The sequence below is a fragment of the Anser brachyrhynchus genome (assembly GCF_964034855.1).
Source record: "Anser brachyrhynchus genome assembly, chromosome: 11".
Lineage (NCBI taxonomy): Eukaryota > Metazoa > Chordata > Aves > Anseriformes > Anatidae > Anser > Anser brachyrhynchus.
Window position 1 is genome coordinate 20,800,476 of NC_137706.1, and position 13,410 is coordinate 20,813,885.

A 13,410-nucleotide genomic window follows, 5' to 3' on the forward strand; every position below is an offset into this window, starting at 1 on the left:
TCAAAATTATAGCTAAAGAATTTAATTCTGTGGATAACTTAAAATTACATAAGTAGCAGTAGCATGCTTCTGAACTTTTAAAATTAAATGTGATAGTTACTCCAATATTCCCTTCTGGATTTTTTTTAAGTAGAATTCCTGGACATGAGTAAAAGCCATTTTCTTGTGATTGCATCTGTAAGCTGAATTGGGCATTTTATTTGTTCCAAGCAATAGAAATGAGTACGTTGTGTGCCATGCCATAGTCTGTTACAGGTTTCTTCCTGTGTAGAATTTTAGAAGGATATGAAAGAACCAAAAATCTTACATAAAAAGTTGGTTAAACACAAAGAAAATTCAGAATAAATTTTAATACTACCTTCTATTTATCCTGCTCTTATGAGTTACGTACTACTTTCTGTCAAGAGAAAATGCATTTTGTTCTGCAAAATCTGGGCATAGATCCAGAAGTGGAAATAGGTTGCTAGTTGTATCTTTAACTTTTCCTCCTGTTGGGGGATTAAGTCACACTTATCATTACTTAAATATGGGCTGGTCTATTATTTTTTATTATTTTTGGCAGTTTATGCTTTCAGGCATTCATAATGATATCCCTCTAGTAGTTTCCATTTAGGTTTAATAAGGAATTCATATTAATCATTAAAAGAAGGGGACATGATTCTTCAAGATAATCAAATATTGACAGGTTAGAAATAGCTTTCTGCCTAGGTTCATTGATATAGGTGATGTGATATAAATATTTATTTCTTTTCTGTCACTCAGAGTAAATGCCACCAATTGATTCAGCATTGATATAGTGTCAACAGTTCATAAGAAACATTTGACTGGCTTGTGTTTTCCGATTAGTCTCTGCTCTATAAAGTGGGATTTACTAAATCTCTTCAATTGTCTGCTCATAGAGTGTGACTGCTTTCTGAAACCATTATTGCTTCGATTCGTAAAGCAAAGGTATGGCTGTAGGAGTTTGCTTCTGTCAGGCCTCTACGTATAAAATAAGGATTAATTGAGCATTTTCTTTTTAATGATTTACAAGAGATAGACGCTGATTTCTTTCAAAAACAGCAGGTATAAACAAGGGACGTTTTGTTTTCTGATCCGTAATTGAAGTCTGTTTTGCTTTGTCATTAATTTCATTAATATTGGCATCCAATCAAACTCGGTTTTGCAGGTTTAATATTCCAGCCCATGCTGTCGAGTTCGTTGTTGTTATGTTATCATTTTATAATTGAGAGTCCACTTTTCCCAGTAAAATAAATAAATCACAACATGTTTTTGGCATCTTTATTTGAGCCAGTAAATCACACTTTATCTCTCCAGCGTTTGCTGGCAGATGCTTGCTCCACCCCAGCCTCCTTTTTCAGCCCCGGTCTGTGGTCGCTCCGTTGTGCTGAGCCGGCGGGCGATGGTCCTGGGCTGCCAGCAAGCGAGAGCCGCGCCGCATCGCGGTGGAGAGCTGCTCTTGGCAGTGGCTTTTAGGGAGTGGTGTGAAGGAAATAGTCTTTTTTTTCACCAGTTAGCAAGAAGGAGAAAAGAGAATACGCTTTGTGTCTCTGGTTCTGCTCAATTTGTTGCTTATAACTTGTGTAACTACAAAAAAATATATATTTTTTTTTTTCCTCAAGAAGCAAAGATACAAGTATGTTCATAGCATTGTGGACTGATTCGATTTCTCGTAAGAGTTTTGTTCATAGGAACATTGCTGGGAATATAGAATAGAGACATGTTTGTTGTTACCTCAAAGACTGGAGAGTTAAACCTATCTAGCTTAGGAGAGCAGAAATCCTTAAACACTGTACGTGCTTTAAATTGATAGCTGTTGCAATCTGAGTGAAATTATTTTTAGAAAAAGGGACTCAATATAGCTTCTTTACATATTTTAAACCCCATCACGAATTACTGTTCCTTTTGAAGTATCTTTTTTTTTTGCACTTTGTATTTTCTGATTGATGCAATAAACAAGATAGTTTTCAGTAGTAAAATACATTTTTATTTTCGTCATAAACCTTGATACTTGAATGGGCCTTTTCATACCATCTTAGGATAACTGGCCCAGGTTTAACTACAAATAACTAATAACGTAGAGTCAATTTTGGCCTTGAGGTAGTCCTGATTTTCTCAGAACTTGGAGATTTTGGCATCGCTGGAAGAAATGCAAAGGAGAAAAATATTTCCTGTGAGAAACGAGCATGCTTTTTATTCAGGTAGTGAAAGAACAGAACACAAGTTTGAGAGTTCAATGTTACTGTCATTAAAACATAATATTTAATTGATTTAAAACACTCCATTTAGTATGGGTAAGACAAGCTGAGTGTTGACTTTAGGGTATGTCATCTTGTTACCATCGCTTCCTTGTTCCAGCTGAAGCCAGGGGCAAGGTTCCTGTTATCTCCTCTGACATCCTATGAAAGTGGATGCTTAAACGTGGCTACGTAACTGAAGGGCACGTGTCCCCGCTGAATTTAAAAGCCATTTCAGAAGTTGGATAAATACAGATAGTTAGCTTATGGCAAGCTCTGCGTGGCTCTCACCACGGTGCTAGCGGTACTTGAAATAGGTAATTTAAAGCTACCTCAGATATGCTTACGTGGTCTCTAATCACATCAATGATAGCAGATCAGACATGTCATTAGGTACTCGTCTGGATGCCTTTTAACACACAAAAATGACAAGTCTTTAAGCAGCTATGCCAACTTATGTGAAATATTTAACTTGGTATCCCAGAAAATATATAATTTACAGAAATAAATTGACAATTTGTTAATAGATTACTAGGAAAATATAATTTGAAATGGGAATTGCCTAATCACCTACAATGAACAGGCAGCGGAGGAGATCACAGAACATATTCTGCTTAAAAGATCTCTTTTCAAGTAGGCATGTTCCTTACAAAAATGTCTTTAGTGATTTTTGAAAAGGTGGTTTTAGCTTGAAAAGCAGTATAACCGTATTTGTACAGGAGAAGGTTGTACTGTAGTTTTTCATTGGAGTCACTCAAGCAAGGTGAAGTATAATAAGCTTTTATAAAAATGTATATCGCACCCTGAATTCCGGCATTTCCAATGCATGGTGTGCTAGTATCAGGCTTCTGCTTGAATATTTAAGGATATCATCATATCTGGAGAGTTGTCCCAGTGAGCAGAAAGACTGAAGTAAGCAATTTGTTTTGTATCTCAAGAAAAATTACTTTTTTATTGGATAGTATTTAGAGACTCTTTTTATTTCAGAATATTTGCATTAGTTAACAGATATGTAAATTAAGCACTGCAAAGCAATCCTACTGGTAGAGCTGTCATTCAATTAGTATCAATTGTGCTGATTCCAGAATAAATCATGAACTTTTCTGGCTATACTTAAGATGACGTTTTTGTGTTGGATTGTTTCCATTCACCTCCAACTTTGGCTTTGGTTATGTGCTGTTCTGGAGACCCTTTTCCTATCAGTATCTGTGACCTGACCCTCTTCAGCTATATTATATCATTCCATTTTGACACCTTTTATCAAACTTTAATGAAATGACCCAGGCAAACAAATTGTCATTAAACTTTCCATCACTTTGTCCCTTGGTATCGTCTTTTATAAATTGGACAGCAAATGTTGTATTGATCTTCTCGTTCTTGCAGCTGAACTTGAAATGACCCAGACTGCTTGTTGTTTATGGCCTAGAGTTGCTTTTCCTTGACATTTCCATCCACAGCATGACATCTCTTTTGTTTTTCTTTCTTTCTTGTGGAGATGAATGAACAAGACATACGGTATCGAGACATCCTCGGTCATGGCAATGGAGGCACAGTCTACAAGTGAGTGCTGAATTTCACTTAAAATTTTTGAAAATAAAATTTAACATCCCTCTTATTTTCTCCCCTTTATATGTGTAGTGAGATGTATGTGGGCCTTTGCTGCTATACAGAAAAGACTATAAAATAAATTCTTAATATAAACTTCTTAAGAATTCTCTTTACATATTTACAAGGTATCTGCTTTTGGGTGCCATGAGGGCTGGTGCATTTTTATTATCTTTTTAATACTTGCTTTGAATCCCTCCTGGGTAAAAAGTTAATGGTTCACAAGTGGAACTTGAAATATCCTAAAGCATAATGAATTGCCTTCCGTATTTGCAATACCATTATTCTTGCTGGCTTACCACACCCTTTGCTCGCCCAGTACTGAGAATGACACCAGTGGGACGCGATGACACCGTTGCCCTGCCTTTCTCTGGCAATGCAAAATTAGTAAATACCCCTTTCTCTGTTGCAGTGACTTCCCTTCCTTATAAGCAGCTTCAGATGTAGGCTGATGAATATATTAAATGATAAACTCCCCCAAATTTTGGTAGTGAAGCTCATACCCTGCAGCCAGTATTAATTTTAATATTGTAAAGATTATAATAGCAGAGATATAGTTTTCTCGACAGGAAAGTCTTTCTCATGCATAGTGCAAAGTTTAAACTACATAATGTAATATCTGGTACTTAATAGTCTGCAGTGGTGTATGAAAAATATTCCGCTAGGAATTAAGAAATCCATACTATGTAAGAAAGCCCTGAGGGAGTAATAAAGGTTTCCTCTGGAGAGCTATTTACCATATACAGTAACCCAGCATCCCATTAGGATTTTGTTTTTACCTTAGACATTTTAACTTCGACATTAACATTTTTTTAAAAAATGTTTTAAAAGCTACAGTGCATTTAGTTTAATTTCTAATTGGCTGCCAACACCGCGAAACAACTAGCTTTGGTCTTCTTGCAGAACTTTTAATGACAGTGGACTTCCAAAACCTTTAGGGGACAAAACTAGTACTTGAATGGATTCTTCAGAAATTAGGTTAGCCTTGCAGATGGGGTGAAGCTCATTCACATTCTAAAATGTAAGTAGAAAGTTATTCCTAGACCAAGCAATTGGCAGAATCCATGGTCCTTTGCTTACTTTGTTATAAGAAAGATTTAAGAGAGAGTGTTGAACGTCACAGCTAAGTCAGTGACTTGTTGATGTTTTTTGGTCGAGGGAAGGTTGCTTCCCTTCCCCGTGCACTGATGGCAGCTCCAGGAGCGGTTGTGAGTGGGAGAAGCATCACCAGGGAGGGCCGTGTGCTGCGATCCCTCTGGAGGGCTGTTTAGGGAAGAGAAATGGCACGCAAAGTGGGGAAACCCACTTATGTTATTGTTACCCAACTTGGGGTCGCTGTCTGTAGGGAATCTAGTTAAATTCATATGGGAAGTTTGAATAAAATTCTATGTGAAGTCAGACTTGCACCTTTTGACTTTGTATTTCTGAAGGGCAGGATAAGTACATGCCAGCTCTTTTTTTTGTGTTCTTACAAAAATGTTTTCCTCTTAAAATGACTCTTTTTAGTAACAGTCTGCAAGAGGGATGAAGGAACAGAGGTGTGAACATTCAAGGTGCAGAGGATAATGGTGCAAGAGGGAACGCATAATTCTTCTGGCACTTCTATGTTGACTTGCTGCTTCATGTGGGCTGATGTTGTGATTAGCTTAGTTAAGTTTTTTGAATATCACAGTTGCTACAATTTGGGAAAGTCAAATTTTACCTGTAAAAGCATGAGCCCTCTTCTATGTAAGGGAAACGCTGCTACCTGTCTCTTCCCTTTTTATAACATTAACATTTTAAATTGGCAGTTGCAGTGACTTCACAGTATTCTCTCCAGTGCAAGTATCATTCTTCACAGCTCCAGGGAACGTGTGCCATTTTCGTGTGGTTAATTTGCACGTTCCTGAAGTTTGACTTTCTTTGCGATGTAAATTACAGGAGAATGCAAATATGAAATATTTTCTCCCCAAGCCCGGCTGCTACAAAGCAACGCGTTCCTCTCGGATCCTCCCAAATTTGTTTCTTGTGTTGGATTGAAGAGTTGTACCGATTTACTCTTTCATCTCTGGAGAGCTGCTGGTTGCCACTGCTGGAGGGAGTTGGCATTTACGGTGCTTTGGAGCAAAGCAGACCAAACTTCCCGTGCTGGAGCAATCGCCCCTTTGTGCGGGGGAGCCTCTTCTCCCTCGCCAAAGGAGCGTCTTGTGCTACACAAGCCAATAAGAAATTGCAAAATGGAATACTTACAGGTAGCTGGATTGCGCTAGTCACAGATAGCAGCCCACATATATTTTATTCCAGTAAATCAATGAACATTTGTCAAATAAAATTAATTGCAAACGTTTGGCTGTTTTCCTCTTGCAGCATTCCATGCTGCCGGTTTGTTTCAGGAGAGGCTGTGTGTAGTATTGATTTGAATCTAAAGAATGACTCCGTGTACGTGGTATCTTTTTTTTCTTCCTTTCTTTCTTTCTAGCTCTTTATACTAAGTCATATCCATTATGGCAATGATATATTATCAGCATTCAGCAAACAAGATAGCGCGTCGCAGGTCGCTGAGCAAAAATTTTCAGCCTCTCTTTCCATGTGAATTAACTACTATTGAAATAGTTTATTGAGATTGAAGTATTGATCACTTCTCATGCTAACCTTGGCTTAAGGGGGGAGAGGAGAGGTGGTTTTGTGCTCTTTGGAAGACGCTATGTTTAGTTAGAAAATGTATTTCATTTATTTGGGTTCTTTACAGCTGCAACTGTTTTATTGCTTGGAGAAGAGGTATCTTAGCTTTATTTTTATGACAGTATAATTATACTTTAGAAATACACTTGATTACTGTGTGTAGCAAAATTGTTCCAGTATATTGGCTTGGCCAATATTGCTATACAAACAACTTTTCAGTCAATTGAGTCTGGTAAAAAATCAATACTTTATAGCAATATTTTTAGTGAGAACTTGCTGAATCTAAATGTTTCTCCTTTTTTTTTTTTTCTAAAAAGAGAAGGGATTTTATAGTTGTCTGACTTACTGTTTTTCTCCTCCTTTTGATATGCTATTTTCTTTGTTAAGGAATGATAGAAATGACAGAGTTGCATGTGGCAAATTTATTTAATTGTTCTTGATCTTGGGTTGTTTGTACACTCAAAAATGTGTGTGAACATGAAAATGATCCAAAAATGTATGTTCAGAAATTGTCTTGAAACACACTAGCGATCAGAAAGCAGGAATTCCTCCACTCTGTCTGGAGTAAAGATCGTCAAGAAAGTGATGAACTCTGCCACGACGAAGGCTGTAAGCACCCCAGTACCTTCCTCTTCTCTCTCCCAGCTTTTGCAGTTTGTTTGCATCATGAACTGGGATTTCCCGTTTCCGTGGAGCGTCGTAAGTCCAGTGCTGTGAATTCGTGGAAAATCTCAGCTGCCTTTATCTCAGGGAGATTCACACCTTGCCTTACCAGGCCGGCCCTGGGACTGTTGCCCTGGTAGCTGTACAACCTTCCAGCTTTGCAGCAGACTTTCCAATTTTTTATCGGCTAATTTATAGAAGTTGGTAGGATGGAGAATGGACTGGCAGGGCTGCTTCGCGGCAGAAGAAAGCACTCATATACCGGCGCATCTAGGGTATTTATTTAAATTGCTTTTTCAGAAAAAAAAATAATTCACTAGCATATCCAAAAGACGTTTAAAGTCTGTGCTTCTCTGCTGCATCTTTTAGCTCCATCAGTGGCTGCAGAGCTCCGAGAGACTCCGTTTTGGTCAGATTGCTCCGTTACTTCAGTGAAATAAGGTTCACGTTTTGATTTGTGCTGTGATGTATGTGCTCTGCCAGTCTCAGGAGTAGTCACGTTAAATTATTCAGAACCGAAATACTTAGCTGTGCATATTTTGCATCTAAGTATTGCACAGTAGGTCTCGGGCAGGTAGTTATGGCATGAAGTCTCTCTCTCACGTGGTATATCGAAACTGTCACTGTTTCCTTCCTTTATACACAAGCAAAAAGAATATTCTTCTCTTACCTAATATTTTCTAGTCTTTGCTTTGTAATCGTAGCTACTGAGAAGGGAGGTGGTCAAGGAATTCTGTTTAGGGAATAGGACATAGTTTTGTGTGCCTGGGATTTTATTTTTTTCTTGAGTGTTGAGTATGGTAGGTAATATTCTGGGTTCTGTTAGCTTGCAGCTACTGAAGACTCTGTAATGCTGCGTGTACTGTAATAAACATAAAGGCTCAGTGATGCTGTAATTAATTTGTGAGGTTACCTACTACTGGGGAGAGAGGGAAGAAAAGGGAGATTCAGTTATCTTAGCAAGGTGTCGTGAAACTAGACGGCTTCACTTAACTTGAGTGATGGGAAGAGAGGTGGCTGTTGGTGCTGTGCTGCCCAGAGGAATGGCTCAGCTAGGGAAAACAGGGATAAATGCGGAAGCTTAATTTGTTCGAGCAATTTACTTGAGCAACTCTGCTGTTTGGTTGAGTTGTACGTTCCAGCATCTGCCCGTTTCTTTACTCTATCTGCGCCAACCTCGGGGTGCCCCATTAGCACGTTAAACATAGCGCGTGGCGAGACAGCTGGGAAGTTGATCTCTCCTGCAAGACAGCCTGCAAACTGCTTTGCGAGTGCGTCGCGGGTACATTAGCAGGGAAATGTCCTCACTTCTGGAGAGAGGAAGTGGGAGGTGATTTAGCTCTGTTTGCGGGAACGCGGATGGAATTTGTCATTGTCTTGAGGAGCTGTGGCTCTGCAAGGTTTGCTACTTCGGCAAGCTGCTGGTGGTTTTCCAGCTCAGGTGCTGTCACAAAGAAGCTCCCACAAGAGGGTCTCTAGTGCAGGTTTGGTCTTCAGAAACAATAACTGCCTTTGCACCTCATGCAGAGGTTGCTGAAGCCAGCCTGACCTCAGCAGAGCCGTCATCTTCTTGGAGCCCCCTCTGTTCTTCTCAGCCTCCATTCATTTTTGATTTTCTGCGTGAATCCACACCACGGTAAGAATTCACCCCATCTTGAAATACTTCCCTTCATAGGCTTTTTAGCACTTTTTGCCGATGAGACCGATGTCACTGTCGGCACACGGCAGAGTAAATGGAGATACGAACTGATTTTTCCCAAGAGCAGCAAACGGAGCCAGCACCCGAGCCCAGGTCTGCAGCTTCCCAGCCCCGAGCACCGCCACCCAAACCGCGCTGCCTCACCTGCGTCGTGCATCCTGCGGGAGGGTCCTGCCGCCTTCCGTAAGCACTGCCTGGCCTGGTGTGGTGCTGCGGTGCTGCTCTGAAAAGGGAAATGCAGGGAGGTGAAGTGTTTGTTTGGTGCTCCGACAAATCCGTGGCCGTGTGGGGTCTGAAGCTCGTGTCTCCCTGCAGTCCTGTGGAGACCTGTTCCTTGATTTCCTGTCCCTGACCACATTCATTTTCTCTTTCTCGTGGTTACTTTGTCTTGGTTTATTCACACTGAAAAGCAGCGTAGCGATAATAGCTGGGCAAAGTAAGAAACGCCCCACAAAATTTCTGCGTATTGTCATTGCAGTTTAAACAAGACTGACCAGTGATTGCTGCTCGCTTGTCTCTCTTGACCCCTGCTATCGCTCGCCTGCCTCATAAAATTTGTTATGCACAAAAGTGCATAAAATGAAGATAAAGTGCCTCCTTCAAGACTGACAAAAACCATTCCTTTGCAGAATGGTAGCTGCAGTGAAAGTAAATAAATGAATGGACAGCAATCACAGCCTAGTTGATGAAACTGTTCAATTAAAGCACAGGCATTTACATGGTGTAATTTCCCTAAATTGCCAATGAGCCCCTTTAGACACAACCAGTGTTCAAATTGATTTCAGCATTGATTTTGGCTGAAGCTGATAAATTTCTGCTTGTTAGTTAAAGTAATTTTGCAGAAGACTTTGTACTGCAGTATTGAAGTGTTCATTTAGCTGATGGTTAAAAGAGGAGTTATTTACAGAGGGTTCTACTGTTGTTCTGAGATGGGACAATTCCCCGATCATCTTTTTACTTTTAATTTTTTAAGCTTCAGTATACAATCAATAGGTTATTGAAACTGATTAAAATGTATCCAGCCAGCTGCCTATGGCTGTTTAATTAGAAACTGGATGATTCTTAAATTAAAGTTGGTTTGTTTGCATTGCATGTCCACGGCTTGCAAGATGAGGTGAATAGTAACCCTGAGAATCTAAGTTTGCTCTTGTTGCTAGTGCGCGAGGAGCTGCGCGAGCACAGTGCAGCTTGCATTGACGCTCACCCCGATGCAGGCGATATCAGCTGCTTCTGGGTTACAAACAGGAGGCTGCGTAGGAGAGAATTGGTGGAATTTGCCACAGCCAAGTTACTCCAAGCCGATAGTTTCCGACTGTTCCCTAATACACAATGCTTTTGTAAATATTGCTTTTGCTTACAGAAATGGGTGTGAGATGACAAGGGACAGAAGAATGTGCATTTATGGAGAAGACCTTTTCGCCGTTATACTGGCAATGTTGTTTCCAAATTTTTCCTTAATCTATGTTTGATGTCTCTGTAAGAACAACGAGTATAACCACACCATCAAGGTTGATGCTGAATTTTTTCCCCATCTTGTTTTCACCCCAGATTCTTCCAAAATGTTCACTCCAACTGCTAGAAACTAGCTGCTGTGCTGTGCTGTGCTGACTAAAACTTATGAGCAAGCTTCCTACCTGAAACTGAGCCATGATTAGAAGAAAACTCTATTTCAGGTTATTACAACGAATGCCTAGAAAACTTTTCCTCCTTGGCACAGTTCTCTTTTCCAGCACTGGTCTTTGCTGCACCGCTTTGTGTTTCCTTAGCGGTTGTTATGCATGGACACATCTCCCGTGAACACATGGTTTGGTAATGCAGCAAATCCAGCTTTAGGTCTCCTTGCGGAGAGATGCAAGCATCGACATTACCATTACCATAGGATGTGACATGCTTTTTGGCTCACCCTGTTGCTTCAAATGACCTCCAAAAATTGTGATGGGTTTACTTTGTACTGCAGGCTGTATGCTGCGTCGGCTAACGCCTGTCCATCTCAGTGTAACCTTATGACTGCTCTGCTATCTTTTGTCCTTTCGGCTAGTTTAAAACCAGCAGCTGAAATACATTACGGTGTCTGCATCTGATCTGGTTTGGTCCTGTGGCAGCAAGTGAGCTCGGACTGGCCACGGGGGGACACTGACGACAAAGCCCTCTCCGTTCAGTTCTTTGTGTACGGGCCTGCCCCGGGGAATGGGAACCGAGTCCCGGTGGGATGGGTACAAGGAGAAAGGTGTAACCCAGTTTTTAAAGGATGACCCTGAGTGGTTGCAGTGGAGGAGGAAGACTGATGTAAGTGGGAACAGATGGAAATAGGAGTTAGGTTGCAGAGCAAAAGAGGTGAGGGATTCATTCTGCTGTGCTTCGGCTTGGATGCCAAAGCCTTCTCATCCCCACAGAGATGGGTTAAGTGAGACGTTTTGCTGTTCTGCATTTTCTTTATGCAGCCTCTAGTGCCAGTTTTGCTCTTCGTAAAAGTTGAAAATTTAGATACAAGTATTTTGGGTTTGTTTTCTAGTTTAACAACAAATCATTTTGCAATCAGTACTCAAGCATCTGTAATGGGATTTTAGATAGTGGGGAGGTTGGCGTAGATTGCTGTTTGAACTAGCACAGTCCCCATAAAAGCTCCTTTTTACAACTGCTGTGCACTTTGGATTTCCTGTTTTAACAGCCAGAGAGTCAGGCTAATGTGTTTGTCTATTGCAGAAAGCAACAACTGTCAAAGTGTTTATTTCCTAGAAACAATTTGAATCTGTTTCTTTAGATGGCCATCTGAGTACGTGACAATTCTGTCATTAGGCTGCCAGAGTCTGACCGGAGCACGACAGACAGTAGCAGTGCTTGGAAAACAGAGGGGGGAAAAAAAAGGAAAAATTACCAGTAAACCAAATCTGTGGGTGATTTGCTGCATATAGTTTGCAGCTGGTGACTGGCATGTCGTTCTGCAATGCATAACACTTAGAGAATTGTATTCATCGTGTGCAGCACTGACACAGTGATTTTGCTCTAGGTTATTTCTCATAGGGCAGGAAAATGTTCAGTTTGACTTCATTTAGTGCCCTTACATCTGAAGGTGCTGCTTGTTAACAGCCGTCACTTTCTGTGTTAAGTTTTAGCTCAAATAAGAAGCCCCATGCTTCTCTGTGTCTATTCATTCCTGGTAGAAACTCATTCCTGCTAACTCTCTGAGGTCTTTTGTGAGTGTGCCCTTCTGTGCGTCGAGGAGGACTTCTCTGCAGTTCATCGGGGCAGTGCTACGGTGAGCTGGTACAGGTATGGGGAAATGGGAAGGTATTTGTGGATCTTGTTAAGTGAAAACATATCTTCACGTTTTTTAACGAACACGTTAAACAGAAGGACATGCGTCTGCAAGAAAGGACGTGAAAAATTTACTTTTATTTTTACTTTTCGGCCTCTGCTGCTTGGGAAGTTCACAAGAAGACGGTGCAGCACAGGATCAGGCTGGAGAAAGGCAGGGAGGGGATCTCCATCCTCGAGACTTCCAGCGCAGCGCTGGGCAAAGCTAGGGCACCCCCGCAGTCCTCCATGGGGTAGGTGGTGCTCGCAGGTCCCCTGCAACCAGCTTTTCTGCGGTTCTGCAGGAAGCAGCACGTGTATTAAAAGCATCCTTTAGCAGAACGGTAAGGGAGACACCAAAGTTGTTTTTGTGAGCCAGTAGGACTGCAGCAGATCTACGTTTTTGGCATTAGCCGTAAGTTTCTCCAGTGCCTCGACTCAGGGTAACGTTGCCTCCCTGCTTCCTGCAGTCACATCACTGATGTGACAGCACCGTCAGTATATCATTTTGTCATATTTGCTGATGTTAGTTATATTTCCAGGAAGGGAAGGGACTGACTCATTGGCATAGCAGACAGGTCATGGCTTTCCCTTGAATCATTTGGTCTTGCCAAGGAATATCTTATTGATTAGAAATTGTTTCCATGGCTATTGGGGGGAAAAACAGAAAAATATATCCTGGTGGCCAGAGTGAACAGATGGGAAGTAGGATTTTCTGTGTAGTAAGCTGTTGCTGGCTTCTTCAGTGCTTTTTTGCATCAGTATTTGTAGCATGATATAATAATAGTAATGAATGCTTTCTAGGAAGAGACTGCAATTTTTTGAGTTTCAAAATAATATTAAATTCAGCTTGAGAAAAATTGCACATTAGGAAAAGCTGTTTGAGAAAGCTCAAGGATCTTTGCATAATCAGCCTGTGCTTCTGATGTGACCATCCTTAAGTTGCTCGTATGTGGGCGAATGCTTTACAATTAAAAATGAGAAAACAAATTGAAAATTGCTGTTTCTCTTGAGTGCCTGCATGTTGAAACCTGAAGTTAGTTCTTTGCCCTGAAAGAAATTATGCCACGATCACAGCGAGTAATGCAGCTCCCCACGGTGCTTTTAGGTAAAATTTCTCACAGGGAGAATATAAAATTGTTAGTCTTAGCAAGTTACAAGGGAGAATTTTTTTGTTTGACATCTAAGCTATTTGTAAAGAAGCTTGTGCATATTCTATTTGGTTGGTTTTGTTGTTTTACTTTTGAAGTA

General features: G+C 40.7%; 1 protein-coding gene across 7 annotated transcripts in view; it reads left to right on the forward strand.

Annotated features, from left to right (window-relative positions):
- Positions 1-13,410, forward strand: part of MAP2K5 (mitogen-activated protein kinase kinase 5) — a 129,536-nt gene that overhangs the window by 23,658 nt on the left and 92,468 nt on the right. For all 7 annotated transcript variants that reach the window (XM_080551509.1, XM_080551504.1, XM_080551508.1 and 4 more), the window contains one exon: positions 3,733-3,797. In XM_080551509.1, coding sequence (XP_080407635.1) covers positions 3,733-3,797 — 65 coding nt within the window. The remainder of the gene's footprint in view (positions 1-3,732; positions 3,798-13,410) is intronic.